At 37.9% G+C, this 22,248-nt stretch overlaps 2 protein-coding genes across 5 annotated transcripts; one reads left to right on the top strand and one right to left on the bottom strand.

Annotated features, from left to right (window-relative positions):
* Positions 1-98: 98 nt before the first annotated feature.
* Positions 99-18,121, bottom strand: LOC122015684 (AP-1 complex subunit sigma-2-like). 4 transcript variants are annotated; one of them, XR_006120947.1, is made up of 10 exons: positions 16,957-17,172; positions 15,778-15,864; positions 15,349-15,440; positions 15,148-15,256; positions 15,032-15,067; positions 14,858-14,944; positions 14,400-14,514; positions 2,520-2,591; positions 2,309-2,375; positions 99-573 (listed from the first exon to the last, which is right to left on the bottom strand). XR_006120947.1 is itself a non-coding variant. In XM_042572701.1 (8 exons), the coding sequence occupies exons 1-7, from the start codon at positions 16,957-16,959 to the stop codon at positions 14,446-14,448; spliced, it is 483 nt and encodes a 160-aa protein (XP_042428635.1). In that variant the 5' UTR covers positions 16,960-17,173; the 3' UTR covers positions 99-573; positions 14,400-14,445. The 4 variants fall into 4 exon arrangements, 2 of the variants coding, with proteins under 2 accessions (XP_042428635.1, XP_042428634.1); XR_006120948.1 differs by having other exon boundaries at positions 13,346-14,944; positions 16,957-18,121; XM_042572701.1 differs by lacking the exons at positions 2,309-2,375; positions 2,520-2,591 and having other exon boundaries at positions 16,957-17,173.
* Positions 18,122-18,622: 501 nt separating this feature from the next.
* LOC122015683 (uncharacterized protein At4g06744-like) lies at positions 18,623-20,522 on the top strand. The gene is made up of 2 exons (XM_042572699.1): positions 18,623-19,221; positions 19,306-20,522. Exons 1-2 carry the CDS (start codon positions 18,767-18,769, stop codon positions 20,336-20,338), a joined length of 1,488 nt encoding a protein of 495 aa, XP_042428633.1. The 5' UTR covers positions 18,623-18,766; the 3' UTR covers positions 20,339-20,522.
* Positions 20,523-22,248: the final 1,726 nt, after the last annotated feature.

Below are 22,248 nucleotides of genomic sequence, written 5' to 3' on the forward strand. Positions count from 1 at the left end.
ATATTGGTACAAACATGGTTCAATCATGAGGTAAAATAATCAAAACTATACAAGGCATAAATTATGAAAACTGATGGTTTAGCAAACTGAGGATGATGTTATGCTTAGACTGAAGCTAAGGATCAATATATAAATATGAATCACAGTGATATGTAAAAAATCTTCTATCTTGATTAAAAAAAAATAAAAAAAGAAGTCCACAGAGAGGTCCTTTTAAAAGTACCTTTAATGGCAGGACAAAAGCATGAGGCTTATTTCTTCTGGCACATGCAAGTCCAGTTTTGTTGCTTCATGATGGCACTTAGGAATTGGACACCAAAGTGCCACTTCTTTCCATTCCCAAGTCACCAACCACCCTTCTTCATACTTGCTAGTTGCTAGCCTCTGGCCATTGGTTTTTGGCTTGGTTTTCATCTACTTTCCCATATGAACCAGCTGAACTGGTCCCCTCTAACTTCAACCGTCATTCTTCATATATTTTTTGCCGCCTCATATCTGTTTGTCATCTTTTCAGCTACTGGGGACACTTCAGCACACAGCCAATTTGTATGTGGACCAGTTCCACTTTGGTCTCTGCATTAAAGTATACAGAGGCATTCACATGTGAGACTACCAGAGAAAAAGGCAGCAAACACCCTTGGTTTTGTTTTGTTGTCTTCCTTTTTCTGACAAAAAAAATTCATGTACTCCCTCAAGATTTACTTGTTTGGTTTATCATAAAAATTGTCACATCACTATTGAGTTTAAGTTAACTAAGACATTTCTGATTGTACAGTATGATGATAAGTTATAATTTCAGTGACATCTTTAAGAAAAGTAAGCATTAGGAGCTAAAATAAATTTTTTTTTTCTGCATTAAAAAAAAAAGTGGAGGGTTCTCAAGTGGGTGAGACTTTTTCACTTTGGTGTTTACTTTTGGTGTTTGGTGATTGCATCAGAGCTGCATCAGGCATATATCACATTGAAGTGTTGTGAGTTTATTCTTGCTTGTTTGGTTCACAGCATCCAGCATAGTACTTGTTTTCTTTTTATGGAGTATTATTATTGTATTTCATTTTAAAAAGTAATTTAAAAATACCTATCCTCAAAATTTTATTATTTTCAATTATGTTTCTCGACTATTATTATTCTAAAGAAAATATAATTCTGCTAATCGATAGGAAGGTGAAGAATAGAATAGATAGCATATTAAGTGTTCCATATAGCTGGGATGAGCTAGGTGGATTTAGAGGATGCGATGAAACAAATGTGTTGAACACACTAGGAAGCAAACTGGCCGATCAAAGCGGACTTACTAAGTCAAGTGAGCCAAATAGGGTGAGGCAATTGTGTCGAGATGAAGCAAGTAAGCTAGACAAGGCAAGAGAGTCAAATGAGCTTAACAAGCTATGCGAGTTACACAAACTAGATAGAAAATGGGTTAGTTGTTTTTCATTCTAGTAAACTACCTACAAATCGTAGTGGTTTCTAGAGTTGGGGAGGATGTAATCAAGGAGGAGACAGAGAAAATAATATAGGTCTTGAGGAGGAAAAGGATGTAAACAAAAATCACACTTGCAAAAGATCCCTAGTCGTGAAAGTCCTATCATAAAAGCTTCACTACGAAACAACTAAACCGTAACCTTCACTCTCTTAAGCTTTGTCATAGTCGCTTGCTGAAGCTCCAGCACAAAAGCCTAGTCCTTACAATTGCTCACATAAGCTTGTCCCTTGTGGTCGCTCACGAAAGCTATATCATGCTATTTGCAGAAGCTCCCACTAAAGCCTAGCTCTCTCTTGAAATGGAAGCTCTCAAACTTGAGGATAAGTTTTACCCAGGCCTACTATCACACAACAATTTTTAAAACCAAGCCAACATTGTCAATGGATGGGAGACATCTTACTAACTTAAAAAAAAAAAATCTATTTTCAACTTGTAATTTTTAAAAAATAAAATAATTAAAATTGTCATCCACCTTAATAAATTTAGACATGTTAAAAAAAAATCAATCCTAAATATTTATTTTATATTTAAAACAAATCTTTTTATAAAATTTTCTAAACCAAACACAATTCACAACTTAAGTCTGTGTGGTGAATGATACAAAAACAGTATTTAAAACCTTGTTAACGTTATCGTAAGTTCACAAGTACAAATTAACACAACAGTATTTTTCAATGAGCTTTATTTAACACAAACATAAACCAAGAATTTTATAGGTTAAAGTATGAAAACTATCTATTAGCACAACACCTCCGACAGATGATCTAACGATAACTTATTTTGCTACAAATAGGAAGACATATATTACAGGGTAAGTCAGAATACCTTGTAATGGATGAAGTTGGCATTCATCGGTAGATGAAATTTGTGATAATCATCACCCGTTCATCTTCTGCTAAAAAGATCAATTAGTCAATAGTTTCTGGATAGTTTCAAAGAATTAAATCAGAATTTAGGAGTTCAAGGAAGATTGAGAGACAATTCAACACTCGGAGTAAAGATTACTAAATGTAAATGATTGAGTCAATTGGCATACTTCAAGGTAGCAGTCTTGATGAATGATTCTATGGGTTTCTGGGTTAATCATCACTGAACGGGAAAATTTTCCCTGCAACAATGAATTAGACAGAGATGAAGACAGGAGAGGGTTGCCAAAGAAAACAATATAAACCTGGAGAATTAAAACTACTTATGTGATCCATATGGGTCACCGTTGTTTAAGAGATTTTTAGCCTTTTTCATTGTGATATATTTGTTAGAAAGTTAGTTAAATAGAAGATGCATTATAATTAAACATTAGAGAAGAATCGTTAAATTGTAGGATCTTACTATTCTACAATTCAGTCATACTATTTGTTAATCATCTTCACGGAAGCTGCTTCAGTGTGAAATAAAGGGACGCCAGTACCAGACATCTCGTAGATAGGGAGTCTCATGAGGTGATCGAGATTAAACTACTACAACACAATGGATTATAAGCCAACCCTTCCTAATGAAACTCTTAAGGATTTTTCTTCACTAAAATATCACTTCTCATATCAAAAGCCTCTAAAACTGAACGAGTAGGTATATTGAGACTACGGAAAGATGGAGGGAGGGGGTGAATGACAAGAAAGTATACTTCGATTTGTCCCCTTGAACGGATGTAAATAAAGAGGATGATTCACTTTTTTCCATGATTAATGTGTGGATCAGCTTTCTTGTCTTTCCAATTAACTTTTGCTTTCATTTTATCATGATCATTTGGGTTGTTGCATTCTTTGAGGCTCCGGTCAGAGCAAGCTTGATGGAGCTAAAGTTGCTCCAAGAGGGCACTGGGCCAGTGGCACCAACGGTAATAGCGATGACAGGATCAAGCAAGGTGCCTAATAGTAGGCAAACATTGGAAAGAAGGTGGTGGGTAACATGCAATTGTGAGTGCAATTAAAGGCAAGATAGTAATTTTGGTTTGTCACAATCCCTCTCCTATCTCTTTTTCTTTAACTAGTAGATGAATTTCATGAATTTGACTTACAAGAAATAGAGGGGAAAGGACTCCTACCCAAGAGACAACAGAAAAATTGGTTGCAAGTAAAATCTTATCTTGTTCCTTTTCATCTATTCCTAGATTTAGCTTGTAGCATGCTTCACTTGATTGTCTTATTTAACACAAGCAATTGCACTCAGGTGAATAAATCCAAGTCCTAATCTGCATCTCCAAATAACTTCATATATTCAAATTATGATTGAATAGATTGACTAAGATGGAACAAAAAGCATAACCAATTCAATGTGCAATTGGGACAAGTAAGAACTGTTGGCGTATTGGGCACAAATGATCAGTTTTGATGAATGACAAATGAATTAAAGTTAGATGTGTTGTTGATATAACCTTATTATCGAGTGTGCAAGGTTGACTAACTGGACGGGTCAAGAGGACCTGACACAAGGCAAGAAGTCCAGATGTGAGATTCTAATAGAAGGTAGAAATGTTCGATTCTCGATGGGAGGAAGTTCGGATGTGCAATTCCGACAGGAGATCGGGATGTTCAATTCCTGGTTGGCGAAGTTTGAATGTGCGATTCCGGCAGGAAGACCTGGTAGGTCAGATTGGATATCGAGGAGGTAACTCGATATTTAGTAAGTGAAAGTAAGTTACTGGAGGAAAGTGACTAAGTGAGGATGCGTCCCAATTAAAAGGGACAGTAGGCGTCGGTCCAATTTAGTTCCATTTCAAAAATCTAAATTGAAACCCTGATTAAATCCTGGTCTGGAGGACAGGGTTTAAGTCATAAATCAATCATAATTTTTATTGTGTTAACCTTGTTGCAGGTAAAGGGAGCACAAAAAATCTCAGGTGAACAGTACCCGAGACGCCTTCCAGGCAACCGAAGGCGCCTTCAGTACTGTTCATGGAAGGTGAGTTCAGGAGCTTGGAAGGCGCCTTCCATTGGATAAAATCTGACTTCATCAGCGATAAGGAGCAAACTTTTTGGGATGGAAGGCGCCTTTAGGGTCATTGAAGGCGCCTTCCACACTCTATAAACTTGCTGCTCGACCAAGCCTTCTTCACCAACTCTTTTACGAGCTTCTATGGGTCCGTTTGAAGTTCCGACTGTTCCGGCTTCCTGCTGTTGCTCCGCTACGACGTTACTGCGTCTGACTACTGCTGAGGAGTCGTTTGACACCGAGCCTAAGCCGATCATCTTTGAAAGTGTTGGGTAACGAAATTTAGTTCTGTATTTAATTATAGTAAAAAGGAAAAGTGTAATTTGTTACCCTTGTTCCTATTCTTTTTATAATTGATCGCATCTTCCGGCGGTTTTGGAAGAGGTTATTAGTGGATTACTCATCGATAGGTTCGTGAGACCTAAGTCTTGGAGTAGGAGTCGCTGAAAACTCCGAACTAAGTAAAACCGCTTGCGTTCTTGTATTTTTTTGTTTCTATTTTTATTTCCACTGCACTCATTTACTTACTTTGATTTTAAAAGAAAAGAGAAGTTTTTCAAAACCACGTGATTCACCCCCTCTCACATGCGTCTCGATCCAACAAGTGTTATCAGAACCAAGTTAGCTCTGAATTGGTGCAACCACCAATCAAGCCGGGGGAATTATTTTTTTTGAATTTCAATTTTCGTATTTTATTGGAATTGGTAAAATTTACCTTTTCAAATAAATCTTTCTCGTTCGGTTTTAACTCGAAGCTAGTGCAACACCAGACGAGTCCTCGATATTTATTTTCACATCAAACTCTGTTAATCCAAAACCTAGTTTTGGGATATTCTTTTTATTTTTTTACAAAATATTTCAAATGGCCCAACTTGATTGATACAACACCGCTCGTCCTTCTCTCTTCAACGGAAACGACTTTTCGTATTGAAAGAAGAGAATGGAGGTCTACTTGAAGACGGACATCGAGCAATGGTTTACCATCCGATAAGTGTACCAGCCGCTTGTAGATGAAGCAACTAAAGTACCACTCGATCCAGAAAGATGGAACACAGATGATAACAAAAAGGCCCAGATCGACTTGAAGGTATTGAACACGAACCAGTGTGGATTCAAGAAAGAAGAACTCAACCGGATCGGCCCGCACGAAAATGTAAAAAGAGCTATGGGACAAACTCATCAAATTACACGAATGAACCAACAATGCCTATGTAACTAAACGAGATCTGCTTCTAAATACTTTATTTAATATTAAAATATAGGACGGAGAAACAGTAAGCCAACTACACGCGGGGATCGAAGATATTCTCAACGACTTGCACATGATTGAACATCAACTTGAGAACCGCGATGTCATAAGGTACACTCTGAGCTCGTTTCCTCGAACCTCACTATGGGCATCGATCGTAGATGCCTATAAAGTTTCGAGGAATCTTTCAAAGTTAAAATTAAATGAACTATTTTGTGAATTGGAGCTGCACGAACAAACTAACGTCACAAAGGTTGAGAAAGGAATTACATTTTTTGCAGGTACTTCGAAGAGAGCTAAACCCGAGGAGGAAACTGAGTCCAACTCGGAATCAGATGAAGAAGAGCAACTAGTGAACATAATAAAGAAGATGTTCACTGGACGCAAAAAAAACTTCACCAAATGAGACATGAAAAAGATGTCTAAGTCCGCATCCAACAACTCAAAGGCAAACATCACATGCTACGGCTGCAACAAAAAAGGGCACTTCAAACACGAATATCCAAACGGAGACAAGATCAAGAAGACAAAGCAAAAGAAAGCACTAAAGGCGACTTGGGACGAGTCTTCCATAGACGGATTGAAAGATGATGAACCAAAGCAAACTAGATACCTCGCGCTGATGGCAACCGGAGGTGAAACAGATCAAGAAGAAAAATCTGAATACGAATCGAGCAACGGATCCACATCCGGTTCAGATGAACCAATTGAGGTAATATTTAATTATACCACAAAATATTTTTAAATTATTTCCTGTTTAAACAAAAAATTAACAAAAGTTAAGGAACACGCTAAACTCCTTATGGAAAATAACATCCTTAAGGAACAATCGAACTCGACCTCCTTAACTGACGAAGTTCAAAACAGAAATTCAACTCAAGCTATAAATCTTGAGGAAGAAAATTCTGTCTTGAAAAGTCAAGTTAAAGAGTTAACATAATAGTTGGAAAAGTTTATTTCAGGATTCAAGTATCTAAACATGATGTTTAGATCCCAAAGAGCTGTGTACAATAAATCCGGACTGGGATACAAGTCTAACTATACCTTTAAATCATTCCTAATCCTAACTCAAAATAAAAAACTAACTCAAGCTTGGGTTCCGAAAGCGTGTCTAACCACGCAAGTAAAACTTAATTAATACTATGTACCCAAAAATAAAATATACAACCTAAATCAAAATAAATTAAATAACTCAGTCTTAATCTAAAAAATTAAACCTTCAAAACTAAATTCAAACCTAAAGAATAAAATCAAATCAAATAAATAAAAAACTAAACCTAAATTAAATAAAAACAAAATTAATCTAAACTCAAACTATAACAAAGTCTATTATAACTATAAAGCAAATTGACACAAACCTAAAACCTAAATTCAAAGTTCAATAATTCAGGGGAAGGTTTCAAATTAGTTTGCATCTCTAAAAATAATAATTTACCTGACTGGGTAATTAGGACTAGGATAAATAGAGACAAAAGATTAACTTGATAAATGGTACTCGAGAAGTTTGGATGATAGTAGGTTAGGGAAGCTCTGTCTATACATGTCTAGAAAGATATGGTTTTGATCTGCTGCATTTGGCTTAGTAGAACTAACTGAAATTACCCCTTACTAATCCTAACTGGTTAGACCAAAGTTTTGTATTAAGTTTAGTAGATAAAACTATTTGGAAAACTTCAAAGGCGTGGTTACTCTAATGATGTCCAGGTGACTCACCACAACTTAGACGTTTATCCAAACAATGTCTATTTGTTGAACTCGAAGCTAAACTTGAATCTAATACAAGTTAAACCAAACCCTAAAATTTAATTTAACTCATCTTACAAAATTATAGGATTCCCTGATTGAAAATATTGATCGGATGACATGAATAAGGATTCAAATTAATTAAATTAAAATCAAATTAAGTAAACTAAAATAAAATAAAATAAAATCTAAACCTAACTTAAAAATTAAAATTAATTTAAAACTTAAAATCACATTTAAACTTAACTTAAACTAGAATTAAATTAAATTAAAATAAAATAAAATTTTTAAAAAAGGAGCAGGCACCGAAGGTGCCTCCAATACAATTGGAGGTGCCCTCGAAAGGGCGGGAAAATTCTCACCCAACCGAATGAAGGCACCTTCAGTCGGCTGAAGGGGCCCTCCATAACACATGGAAGGTGCCTTCCATCGATTTGAAGGCGCCTTCAATCCGAATTTTTACAACGAACAGAGGCTTGCTCTGTTCACAATTTTGTTCGCAGCAAGGCACCTTCTAGCAGCGATTTTCCACCTTTTTCTTCACTCTTTCCTCCTCCTAGGTACCCTCTAACTCGATCTATACAGTTACTTTCCTTATTTATATGATTTTTCTTGAATGTTTGCATGTATAAACCACTTTACGAAAAGACAAAATATTATTTCGTCCTAGACCAGTTCCAGCAGTATCCTCTTTACCGATGCTAGATTTCCCACTGAGCGACTTAGGCTAAATTTCCTAGAGCGTTCATATATTACACTTAAATCTAGGTTTCTAAGTAGATCATTCTTCACCCCTATCATAGAGGTTATAGACTATTATCAGTTGGATAGGCTAGTCTACTGTAGTCACTCAGTAAACTTAGACTTATATGTCCAGTTTTATAATAACCTAATTAAGATCGATGACCTGACATACTCCACTAGAATGGGTGGTAAGAACTTTAGGTTCTCACCCACTCTATTGTATGATACTTTAGGATTTAGGAGGTCTGCCTACCCTTTTTTATGTTACCCTAGTAGGGATTTGCCATTTGGCGAACCCTATTCTCATATTACATTAGATACTATTTATATGTATTTCTTTAGAGAGGAGAGAGTACCCATAGTGACTAACTTTAGGTATCTCTCTTTTAGGGTTCGGGACTATGTCCTGTATCGAGTTCTAACCACCTGCATTTTGCCCATTACATCTCGCGATGTTGCGATGATGTGTCCTTCCCACTCATTTTTCTTGTATGCACTATTCCAGCACATAGACATCAACATTGCATTACACATATTTCAGAATGTCATCCATGCATCCAGTCTCATCACTAGGTGATAGGTTCATATGTCCTGTCACACCTACTGTCACATTTTGACTTCCATATTTTCGACCATAGGAGTAGATATGACCCAGGGTACGTCGACTTCCCTTAACGCATATGATGAGATTGGTCAGCGTTAGCTTGCATTATATATAGATGTCATCGCTCAAGGGGGACTAGCTTGGAGAGTGGACCGCAGTTAGACATTCCAAATAAGGCCGAGGAGGATATGCCACCTATCATTCAGGCTGAGGGAAAGGAAATGCTAGCATTTACGATAGAGGAGCATCTCTTCCAACCTCGACCCAACCCTCAACCTCAACTCAACCCTCGACTTCACTTTCTGTAGTGGACCAACTTGCCAGACTTGAGGAGTTTTCCGCATAAATCTGACAGTTAGTTTCGGAGGGGTTCACCTCACTTCGAGGGGAGATGACCACCAGATTTACCTCTCTCTAGGAGGAGATGACCACTTGACTTTGGCAGCTAGACATACAGATGTAGTCGATCCTTCGAGTTTTACGAGTGCCTGAGCAGCCCCCACCTCCACCTGCCGATGATGACCAGACCTAATTATATTCGGTGCACTGCTATATATTATTGTATCTATTTGCTTGAGCTATATAGTCAAAAATTTTTCACTTTATTTGGATAATCTAGGAAATTCCTTTGTAGAGGAGGATGTGTTTCCTTAAAACAATTTTCAAATTCTAGAAAAATTCCTTACTTATGTTTTCTAAAAATTCTCATTTTCCTAGTATTTCAAAATTTGTTTTGGCCTTAAATTAGATCAAACTCATAGAAAGCATGTTCCTATAGATTTAGGTATCGAGCATCTCACAAATACACTAGGTCTACCTTGATTGTGTATTCAAAAACTCAGAATGACGTGAGATACATAGGCCTATTGCCTGGACTTCAGATGCTAATATTAGTGCATCACTATAAGTCTCAGCGAAAAATACCAAAATTATAGTGATTAGGTTAAGTAATCCATTTTAGTCGACAACTAACTGGATATATTTACTTAACTTGACTAACCAAGTGAACATTGTTATCTTCTGATAATTACTCAGCAACTAACGGTTAGACATTTAAGACAAATTTTTTGATGAATATTTTTTTAAATAAAAATATATCAGGTTCAGGAGAGGATATTTGAAAATGATTTTCAAAATGATTTATTTCCTTTTCTACTAATTTTTCGTGTAAAAAATATTTTATAAAATACTTTAAAAAATTCCTTTTGCAAAAAATTTTATTGTTTTTGTCAAACATGTATTTTGAAAAATAAAATACAAGTTTTTTAAAATTTGCTTAAAAATACTTTAAATATTTTGAAATTTGCTTCGAAAACTCTTTGATTTTTTTTAAAAAATTTCTTCAAAGGTTGTTTTTCCACTTTGAAAAATAACTTGTCTTTAACAACAACAAAGACAACAAAAACTATTTTGAAAATGCTTTCAAAAGTATTCTAGAAAGATAAGGTGCAACAACTTTTCAAAAGTAGCACAACTTGTCTTTTCAAAACTTTTCAAAAATATTTTCTAAAATAGTTTGTATAATTTTTGCAAACTTTTTTTACAAATTGTTTATTTTGCACAATTAATTGTCAAAATGTTTTGGAAAATCAAAAAATTTCTATTCAATTTTATTTCCTCCCTCTAATAAACCTACAAGTTTTGTTGAACAAATTATTACTTGTGTATTTGCAATTTGGTATACTTATCTACTTAGTTTGATGGATGACAAAGGGGGAAGGTTATGATTTAAGTAAGAAAATCAAAGAAAATTTGAAAAACTCTGGAAACTTAACCCTAAATAGATAAAGAGATTAAACTTAATTGTTTCATTTTTTGTCTCTTAAAATCATTTCTTATATATATGTTGCTTTTTTGCTTTTTTTTTTTTTACATATATTCTTTCTTTCACCCAGGTTGTCATTACATTAAACAAGGGGAGATTTTTGGTGCATTTAGCACATATGATCAAACCTGAGTTTTGATAAATGACAAATAAATTAAAGTTAGATGTGTTGTTGATCTAATCTTGTTATCGAGTGTGCAGGATTTACTAACTTGACAGGTCAAGAGGACCTGACACCAAACAGGAAGTCCAGATGTAGGATTTTGGTGGAGGTCGGGATGTTCGATTCTCGATGGAAGGAAGTCCGGATGTGCAATTCCGGTAAGAGATCGGGATGTTCGATTCTCGATTGGCGAAGTCCGGATGTGCGATTCCGACAGGAGATTGGGATGTTCGATTCTCGGTTGGCGAAGTCCGGATGTGTGATTCCGATAGGAAAACCCGGTGGGTCAAATTGGACGTCGAGGAGGTAACTCAACACTTGGTAAGTGAAGGTAAGTCATTGGAGGAGAGTGACTAAGTGAGGACGAGTCTCGATTAAAGGGGACAGTTGGCGCCAGTCCAATTTAAGTCCATTTTGAAAACCTAAATTGATACCCTGACTAGATCCGGATCTGGAGGGCAGGATCTAAGTCATAAATTAATCATAATTTTTATCGTGCTAAGCTTGTTTTGTAGGTTAAATATCTTTGCATTGGATTAACACTTGTTGCAGGGTAAAGGGAGCACAAAAAGCCTCGGATGAATAGTACCCAAGGCGCCTTACAGGTGACGGAAGACGCCTTCAATACTGTTTATGGAAGGCACCTTCCATCAAATAAAATCTCACTTCGTCGGCGATAAGGAGCAACATTTTTTGGGATAGACTTTTGTGTATGGAAGGGGCCTTCAGGGCCATTGAAGGTGCCTTCCACATTCTATAAAGGTGTTGCTCGACCAAACCTTCTTCACCAACTCTTTTATGAGCTTCTACAAGTCCGTTTGAAGTTTCGACTGTTCCGACTTCTTGCCGTTGCTACGTCTGACTACTGCTAAGGAGTCATCCGACACCGAGCCTAAGTCTATCATCTTCGAAAGTGTTGGGTAATGAAATTTAGTTCTATATTTAATTATAGCAAAAGGAAAAGTGTAGCGTGTTACACTTGTTCCTATTCTTTTTGTAATTGATCCCCTCTTCTGACGTTTCTAGAATAGGTTATTAATGGATTATCCATCGATAGGTCCGCGGGACCTGGGTCTTGGAGTATGAGTCGCCGAAGGCTCTAAACCAAGTAAAATCGCTTGCATTCTTGTATTTTTTGTTTATATTGTTATTTATGTTACACTCATTTACTTACTTTGAAGTTTTTCAAAACCACCTGATTCACCCCCCTCTCATGTACATCTCGATCCAACAAGAACCGTTGTAAATAAGCTCGATCCAACAAGAACAAGATCAAGCCTTTGCAAAATTTACCTTAACACAATTGCACCGAGGTGAAGAAATCCAATTCCTAATTTGCATCTTCAAATAAGGGGAATCAATTCTTACATGTTCATATATTCAAACTATGATCGAATAGATTGAATAGAGAGCTGCTTTTCCCCCCTCCCAACTGTCAGCATCCCCTCCCCCATCTCTTCTCTCTCCCTCGTAAATGACATGTTTACCCTTTTTTTTTTAAAAAAAAAAAGTTGTTTCAAACAATTCACTATTTTCACCAATACTTATTTTTTTAATTTATTATTATTATTTTTTAAGTTTTATTTTTTATTTATTTTATTTTATTTTTGTTAATCTATTTTTTTATCCATTTTATTTTTTTTTTAAATAATTTTTTTTAGGAGTTCTCTAAATGTGTTGCTCAAGCTAAAAAAAAGAAGCTGTTGATCCATATTTTTTTATAATTTTTTATTATATATTTATAATCTTTTGTTTATTTTTAGTTATATATTTTAGGAGAGGAGTATTTTGACATGTATCAAAGATTGAAAGATGGATAATTTAAAGAGAGTGAGAAATTCTGACACGTGTCAAGAGTTGAAAGTGAGATAATTTAAAGGGATGAAAGATTTTGACATATGTCAAGGGTTGGAAGGGAGGTAGGGAGGTAATTTAAAGGGGTGAGAGATTTTGACATGAGTAATTTAAAAAGAGTGATAAGTTCTGACATGTTTCAAGAGTTAAAAGTGGAGTAATTTAAAGGGATGAAAGATTTTGACATATGTCAAGGGTTGGAAGAGGGGTAATTTAAATGGATGATAGATTTTGACATGTGTCGGTTGGAAGATGGATAATTTAAAGGGAATGGAGATTCTAATATATGTCAAGAGTTAAGATCATAATTTAAAAGAAAAGGGTGTTTTGAAAAAATAAAAAAATAATAAGCAAATTTAATTAAAAATAAAATTAAATCAAAATTTAAAAAATAATAATCAAAATTAATTTAAAAATAAAATTTAAAAATATATAAGTATTAATGAAAATAATAATAAACTAAATTAATTAAAAAAATAAATTAAATAAAATTTAAAATATATAAGTATTATGAAAAAAATAATAAATAAAATTAATTAAAAATAAAATTAAATAAAAATTTTAAAAAATAAAGAAAAGAAAAAGGATAAATCTGTCATTTGACAGGGAGAGAGAGAGGAGGGGAAGGGGGTGCGGTGTCACATCGGGAGGGGAAAAGCAATTTACATTGAATAAGAAGGAACAAAAAGCATAACCAATTCAATGTGCAATTCGGAAGAATAAGAACAAGCTCTAGCCTTTGCAAAATTTACCTTAACAAGGACATCGAAGAAGAAGAGCAGCATCCTGCCCTCACCCACGATCTCTGTGTCCAAAGGCAGAGATCCCGATTCCCGTCGCAAGATCCTGGATCGAATAGACATCTTTGAAAAAATGGATCCTGTTGAGCTTGAGCTTGGCGTGGACCAGAGAGTTCCCCTCGTGCCCTAATACGGCCTCCCCTAGCCGCGACGGTACCCGATCGATACCACGATGGAGCGGTAATCGAGAGCGAAGAAGGCCGGATTGCGGATCCTGAGCTCGACGCCCATGGAGATGTCTAAATCGGCCTCGGATCTCGTGGTCACATGGATGTGATCGAATTGGAGGTGGACTACGTGAGCTCCGGGTCGGAGGGCCAGAGGACGAACGCGGCGGAGAAGAGGACGACAAGAAGGAAGGCGCCGAAGAGGAGGGTGGAACAAGAAATCATCGAGCCGAAACAGCGGAAGCATCTGCAGTCGCGAGACGTATGCCGGGGGCTCCGGGTCATGAAAAACGGCGACGGATGAAATGGCGGCGGGTACACCATAGCATGTCTCCGAGGAACGAGGCGGCGGTAGAAGCAGCGGCGCCGCCGTTTCGCCGGTTTTCTCGGTCGCCGTCATGCGATTTATCTCACTACCAATTAATATTTATGTGTATGCATATTATATACACACAAATATACTATTTCCATAAATATCATATTTTATAATAATTGATTAAAATTCTATCAACAAATTTAAAATTTAAATTTTGTCATCATTTTTTTTTCTCCTCTTGCAAAGTTTTATTTTCTTAAAAAAAAAGTAAAAATAAAAATAAATAAATTTTATTTCCTTAAAAAATTTCAAAATAATGACCAAAATTGCTACAAAGAAGAGAAGATAAACCCTTCTATGATCAAGAGCTCGAATTGCATAAATAAGCTTTTGCAATACAGAACCTAAAATTTAAAGTAAATTTAAATTCAGATGGAACTAGCAATATTTGCATAGAATGAGATAGAAGAAGTCAAAGGAATAATGCTGTAGATCACCAGAACCATGAGATGAAAATACTGACAAAGGTGTCTAAGAGTAGAAAAGACAACAGCACTCGGCGATCTTGATCACATTGCTTGTGAAATCATATTGCTGATTGAACCAGCTTCTTCCTTTGCCGTTTCGACCATTGTGTCCTGAAAGAGCCAGGATTAGATTCATGTCAGTAATCACATGAGTATGTCGATAATAGAATCAGTCTCACATGGACAAGTGCGAAAGTTCGTATTGTGGGTATATTAGGGCAATTGTCACAATTCATTTTGAGACGGAACAAGCTTAACCTGATGGAAATACTTTTTTGGATCTAGGAGCTACTCGTCCATGTGTATGATTAGCTCGCATACAGTCACTTACCTTATCTACTTGATATTGACAGTATAGCATACTTACCCCAACTTGGCAACCTAACTGATCTCGCCTAGCAGATTGGCTTTGAAATAGAAAAGAACTCAACACTCCATATATCAGTTCAGTTACCTGGGCAGCTATAAGTCGAGCAACAGTTTTCTTGCTTGATTCTTGAAGCTCACCGGCAATTAGAATCTCATCCAAAATGTAGTATGCCTGTAAATTGCTTTGTTCAGGCAAGAGAGGAAGAATTCCCAAGAGTTCCATGTGAATTACAAACAATAATTTTAATAACAGCGATACCTTGTGGAAATTGAAGATCAGATCGAGTTCACAGACCTGGCAGGACAAAAAGAGACAAATGAAGCATAAACTTAATTGGAGTGGAACATTCCAAAAGATGCTTGTGTATTACTCACGCTGCCAAAGTAACGGTCTAATATCTCGACAAAATGATGAATGATCTCAAGGATCTCCAGCTCGTTGTCGTCTTGATCGATGCACATGCAGAAGTATAGGCTAGCATATCTGGTCAATGATTGATAAACAAGATAGCTACTGTGGTTAATAAACTGAGTAAGAAATTATTAAGTCACCACAGTCACAATAGAGTTACATACCTTCGATATACAACTTTGTACCCCTTCCACTCGACAAAATTGCAAAGTTTTGGTCCTCGTGAAAGAATAAGGCCACTAAGCTCCCGGATAACCTTAAAATTAATGTGTAAACATAAATACACAAATTAGCACAGACCAACACAATAACAAAATAACATTAGTTTGTTTTACTAAGTAATTTATGCACTGGTTCTAGGACACGATAACGGATACCCAATCACTTTAAAAATTCTGTAAATTGAAAGCATCGCACAAATCAACATGTGGTCCTCTAGTTTTCATGTGCAAAACCATCTAATACTTTTAAGAAGAAAGAACTGACCTAAAAATTATACCAAGTCAACTACAGATTCTATGATATCATTCTTAAAGATTTTTTTTTCCTGAAAAATAGTCAGATAACATCAAGGCATAAGTAGATTGCCTTACTGTGGCTCGTTCCTTCTGCTGGTATGGTGAATACCATTTTGTCAATCTCACTTTCCCTTGTCGACTAAGTAGAATTACAAAATGGATCTGAAAGGAGAAAAATTAGTAGCAACGACAATTTGATGTAGATTTCTTAAGAAGCCTCATATCTAGAATGCCTGTCTACGCCTAAGAATAATTATAATTCCTTTACTTGTAAACAAACTGTAACTAATAATAGAAGACTTGCCATTAAGATAATAAATACAACATACAGAACAGCAACGTTTTACTATACTCTACCAAATAGTGGATTAACCACTAATGAAAGAAAAACAAGCAAATGGACAATGCAACAACAGCTCACCTATAATGATCCATTATTAGAAGCACAAGAGACAATGGTTTGTGCAACCTCAGAGACTTAGCTCCATGGTTTGATCTATAGGGATCTAGTATTATATGCATGCCCGAGACTCGCTCTGTAAAAGGTGGGATAAGCCATCTCATAACAAAATGATATACCGGTCGTGCATGAAGTGAGGGCGTAGCAGCTATAGGCACTTTAGCAATTAGTATACAGATTGCAAAATCCTAAGATAAATCAATTAACACCACAATCCACTGAGTATTGAATCGATCCTTCGGAACCAAATCTAGGCAGCTACAACTACCTACCTTCAAAAAAGATACTTCATATCTGTTCCCATAGCAAATTCAGTTAACAAAATAAATGTGTAAAATTGGTGTTGGCTTCTTCAACACTAACGCAATATGGAAGTACAAAATGGGGAAAGGATCCATCGTTCAAGCCCTAGCTTCTAAGTCATCTGTGAAGATGGCAACATATTGACACTAGTTTCCTTTATAAGGTGATAACTTTTTTTTTCCCAACATTGATTCAGGATTTAACGACAGTGTAATCAATGTATCCCGCACATCTAAAGCAAACATTGTTGGTAGATGAATAATCAACTTTCAGATTCTTTCAGATCCGCTGCTTTATATGTTCAGTAAAATTACTGAAACCAAGAGAGACCAAAGAAAAGAAGAGAAAAGATCCAAGGAAATACGAAGGAAGCAACATGTAGAAATCGCCAAAGACAACCGGAACATTCAACGAGGATCGCAGAAGATCTACGACAAGAAACAGGAAAACTACAACATACCGGACTCTGAGAGATTGGCACGGAAACAAACCATTTCGGATCTGGATCGCAGCTCCCGTTGCTTCCTCTGCTCTCTCCTTGAGACGAGATTGGAACTCCGACGGTGAATCCCCACACCGCCAAGCAACCTGCAGGTAGGAGTAGCTTATAATGGTTTATTACTATATCGGTTATGCGGCGTGGTGACGGCCGAAATGTGACATAACGCCCCACCTACCTTCTGTAAGTAGTAAAAAACAAAAGGGAATATTTGTTAAATTAGCATGAATTATTGACATTTTAACTTTAGATTTAATATAAATAGTTTATAATAACTTAATAAACATATATAAAATATAAATATAGTTAGTATATAATTTAATGAACATATTACATATCCTAATTTTATATAGAATTTTATATGATATGTAAATATAATAAAAGTGATGAGGTGTATGAGCGCATTAGTTTATTTTAATTATAATGATAATGAAAATAGGAGACATTTTTATTGGTGCAGCGGGGTCGGTAAGAAGGGAGGGATGAATTATCTGTAAATGAAAATACCTTCCTGAAACTTTCAATTCAAAAATTAGCAACAAAAATAGAAGAAATAACAGCAATAAAAGAAAAGAAAGAAGACTCATAGAATTGACTTGATTACAATCAAGAAGGTTGTTAATCCAAGGCGGTTAAATAGGCGCACTATAAAAAGTCTCTTTCTCTGAAGGTAGAGAAGTCTTTTACACACTAAAAGTTCTTACAAGTTGCTAGAAATTGATTCATAGTTGATTCATTAATTTTCTAACTCCATGGACCTTTATATAGCTCCTGGAAAACTTATCTCGAGCCTTGAGGGCGCCTTCAACGAGGTTGAGGGTGCCTTCAGCCGAGTAGATGGATAAAACTTTATCCATCTGCGAAAACGGTCACTACATTGGGTCTGAGGCGCCTCCAATAATCTTGAGGCGCCTCGGACATGGTTGAAGGCGCCCTCAAGGCCATGAGGGCGCCTCCAGCACTGTATGCAGCGCAGGTGCCTTTAACATTTCGTTGAAGGCACCTCAAGCTAACTTTTTTAGCTCCTTTTGTTTTCTTTTCATCTTCCGAAACTCTGATTACTTGGGTGATTACGGCCAACCGAAAATAAGGCTCATCCGAATGCAATTTCCATCTTTCTCCTCGAACAGGCTTCCGTCCCGACTTTTTATCCCTCGAACATCGCGCACGTTCTTCTTGTCCACGGGTTTACTCTTTTGCAACTCTTTCATCTTTCGGACGCACCAAACCCGTCAGCTCTCTTTCCGTGCCATCTTTCTCACTAGCTGCGTCTTCCGCTCGATTTCCTGCACTCCTAAGCTCCTATACACTTAGACACAGGGATCAAATAACAAATATGACCTAACCTAACTTGATTGATCACATCAAAATAACCCCACAGTCCAACAACTTTTTTATTTTCACCCTTGAATATATTTTATTGACATTGTTTTTACACGATGAAGCTTCGTCCCCCGATGCAGCCGCGATTCTCCGAAACTATCTACCAAGAGCAACATATTCCTATCCTCTTTCTTCATCCAAATTAGTTTATTTGATCGATCGAAAAAACGGAGACCGACAGTCATCGGTCCACGTCGTCACGAGTGCGATGATGGCAATGGCTTACCCTCACCAGACCTTAAACAACATCTTCTACTTTTCCTTCTCCCATCATTCCACATGGAGTTTCAGAAACATCCACTTCCAAGTCCAAATCTTCCAGCTGTAGTTATCCGCTTCCTCTCCGATTCTCAACCATGCAGAAAGCAAGTTCATCTTCCTATATAAACGTCTGCAGCGATTCTTAGTTTGCTTCAGCCATGGAGGATCGCCGGAGGAGTCGCCATTTGCTTCTCCTGCAATTACTCTGCTTCCTCTGTTGGTTTCTGTTCCCCTGTTCTGGCAGTAATGGGAACAGAGAAGCCATAGAGATTGGGATCGGAATTGGGATCGGTGGCTCGCCAGGAATTGTGATCGGTGGCTCGCCGGAGCCTCCTCATTCTCCCTCCTCCCCCTCGCGCAGTTCTCCGCCGCCTCCTCATTCCTCCACCTCCCCTCCACACCGTTCTCCGCCGCTGCCTCATCCCTCCTCCTGCTCGAACCGTTCTCCGCCACCGAAGCCTCTGCGCGAGCTGCAACCGTGCGACTTCGCCAACATTCTTCAGTACAGAGCTTACAAGGTCATCCAGAAGTTCCTGAGCACCATAACCTGCGATCCCTACAACATAACCGCAACCTGGGTCGGTGCTCAGATTTGCTCCAAAGGGAACACTGGGTAATCGTTAGCTTATCATCGTAAAAATTGAATTTTTAGTTGATTGCGCTGATAAATATTGAATTTTGATGAATTCTGTGGCAGCTATTGCGGATTCTACTGCGAAGGGCCGCCGGATAAACGGAATATGCCGACGGTGGCCTCCGTCGACTTCAACGGGTATTACCTGGAGGCGAAGACGGTGCGCGGGTTCATCGACCAGCTCCCGGACCTCGCCATCTTCCATGCTAATTCCAATCGCTTCGGCGACACGGTGCCGAACCTCACTCAGCTCCCCTTCTTCTACGAGATCGACGTCAGCAACAACCTCCAAACCGGCTGCTTCCCGAATAACGTCCTCTCCCTCGTCAACCTCTCCTTCCTCGACCTCCGCTATAACGGCTACTCCGGCCAAGTCCCTCCCTCCGTGTTCGACATCCAAACGCAGGTGCTCTTCCTCAATAACAACAAGTTCAACGGCGAAATCCCGGCCAACCTCGGGAAGACTCCGGCGAACTACATCACCTTCGCGTACAACGACTTCACCGGGCCGATCCCGCGGTCGATTGGGCAAGCCTGCAACACTCTGCTCGAGATCCTGTTCCTCGGCAACCGGCTCTCCGGCTGCCTGCCGTACGAGATAGGATTGTTGAGGAATGCCACGGTGTTCGACGCAGGGAGCAACCAGCTCACCGGTCCGATCCCGCTCTCGTTCGGCTGCCTGAAGAAGGTGGAGCAGCTCAACCTCGCCGGGAACATGCTTTCCGGAGAGGTGCCGGACTCCGTCTGCCGGCTGGCGAACTCAAAGTACGGCCGCCTGGTGAACCTCTCGCTCTCCGGAAACTACTTCACTTCGGTGGGGCCGAGCTGCGTGGGGCTGATCGGATGCAATGTGTTGGACGTGAAAGGGAACTGCATCTCCGGAATGCCAGGGCAGCGGCCGGCGCAGGACTGCGCCCGGTTCCAGAAGCAGGCTAAGCCCGTGTGCCCAACTGCTCAGTACGTCCCTTGTAGTCTTCCAGAAGAGGAGCTCTCTCTGGAAAAAGAGGGCGAGGAGGCAAGGGATAAGGCGCCGACGGTGGCCGGGTACTCGACCTACAAAGCGCTGCGGCCACCGGAGGGAAAGAAGAAGCCGTAGATTCTCGGCTGCCGACATGGCCTACAATAATTCGCCCTTTGTTTGTTCTTATTTACCAGAATCGTGGACCCCGCAAGTGTATTAATAATTAATAATAATGTTTACCTATTATCAAAAAAACAAAAACAAAAAATAGTGCCATAAATATCTTACTAGTAAGTGCATGATAATATAGTTTTTCTAATGGTTTTTGGATTTATTATATATATATATATATATATATATATATATATATATATATATATATATATATATATATATATATATAATCCTGTTCGAAATATGAGTCAGACGAAAGTCGGATGAATTATTATTGATGTTGATGGAGAAGCGGCTAAGATACCCTTATCGGACGGTGATAACTAAGCCAACAATACTTAAACTCTGCGCACACTCAGATAAGTACACGGAGCGTTAGAGGTCAGAAACCAGGGAAAAAGTCCTCAGAGCAGACCCTACGACGCTCAAGTCATGGAATTTTTTCCCAGAAGAAAGGTGTACGAAGGAAAAAAAATGGTAGAGGATAAGTGCAAATGTGCGAGAGAGCGTCCCTACTCAAGGGAGAGGACCTCCCTTTTTATATGACCATGCGTACCTCTGGAGCCTGACCGATGTCAGAGAATGTCGGGTGTCAGGGTCTGCCGGATGATGGAGGACATGTGGCACCCTCTTATGGATCGAGGGAAGGTTTTATTCGCAGATGACATTAGACCATTGAAATATTTCCTGACATATGACAGTTATTCCCTGGCAGATAGTTATGATTTCCTGACCTTGTTGTCGTCTAGTGTCTTCTATCCCGCCTGGGTTTAGCTATGAGCCGTTCGGGCTTACCATTAGGGTGTGACGCCTAGCCCGAGTCTTAATGAGGAAGACAAGCTGAGACGAGGGTCCCATCTTTCACGATTGGAGTATTGAAGGGCCAACCGGGAGTTATCTTACTGAAAGTACCAGACCTATCTATGTAGATCGGGTTGAGGAAACCAGACCAGTTGGAGAAGGTCAGGCCTCAGTCGAGGCTACATCTCCTGTCTCAGATCTGGGATCCTAACCTGTCAGTACCCGATCGAAAATTATGCGGCTGATGATGCCAGACGGTCTAACTCCTTCTCCGTAACTGCTAATTGACACATCCCTTTGACTTCTGACTGTCATATCTCCTTGATTTCTGATTGCCACGTCCCCTTAACTTTTAACTGTCTGATTTCATATACACTACCAATATAGTGATTAAGCATAAGATAACAATCTAGTTCGAATTTTAAATATGATAAATAGTTTGAAAGTTAGTTTCTAAGTCTTCATAAATTGTGTATTAGATTTACATGATAGGCAAATTAGAGAAGATGATTGTTATTGATTAAAATACGGGCACTTAGATTATAAAAAGAAAAGATTTTCTGAAATTTACCCTCTTAGTAGTGTTAAACTGTAGTTTTCTGATTTATTTCTTGGTCATAGAATCGATCGTGTGAAATTATTGTCTGATTCTACCTTGTATGATAAAGAAAATGTATACATGGTAAAATATTTAAAGGAATAATAAAAGGATTAAGTATAAATTACAAATACATGTACATAAATTATATACTAAATTTAATCGACAAGTAAAATAAGGAAGAAGGTGCGAAGTCTAAACAACTAGATTAAAAAAAAAGTATGTGATAATTAAGGATCATTTTATTAAAGCCTATACAATATTTAAATGTAAAAGGCAATAGAACAACGAGAATAAGTAATAATGATAGGCAACTAGTGAGTAGTGCGACCATGACGGGACAAATTAAGATTAAATATATATATAATTATTAAAGGCCATTTTAATATGAATAAAAATTTAAACATTTTTTACTAGTCAAACTTAATGTGGCCCCAAAGGATTGGCAAATGTGTCCTACCTCATCTAAGTT

This window comes from Zingiber officinale, chromosome 8B, assembly GCF_018446385.1.
Source record: "Zingiber officinale cultivar Zhangliang chromosome 8B, Zo_v1.1, whole genome shotgun sequence".
NCBI lineage: Eukaryota > Viridiplantae > Streptophyta > Magnoliopsida > Zingiberales > Zingiberaceae > Zingiber > Zingiber officinale.

Bases quoted from the DNA above. Each gene is read 5' to 3' on its own strand.
- LOC122015684 (XM_042572701.1), bottom strand. The intron at 15,441-15,777 runs GTAAGGCAATCT...ATTAATTTTAAG, and splicing joins AGCAGAAGGAACGAGCCACA to GTTATCCGGGAGCTTAGTGG. The intron at 14,945-15,031 runs GTATCGCTGTTA...AGCAATTTACAG, and splicing joins TGATCTTCAATTTCCACAAG to GCATACTACATTTTGGATGA.
- LOC122015683 (XM_042572699.1), top strand. From the start codon at position 18,767: ATGGAGGATCGCCGGAGGAGTCGCCATTTGCTTCTCCTGCAATTACTC. The intron at 19,222-19,305 runs GTAATCGTTAGC...ATTCTGTGGCAG, and splicing joins TGCTCCAAAGGGAACACTGG to CTATTGCGGATTCTACTGCG.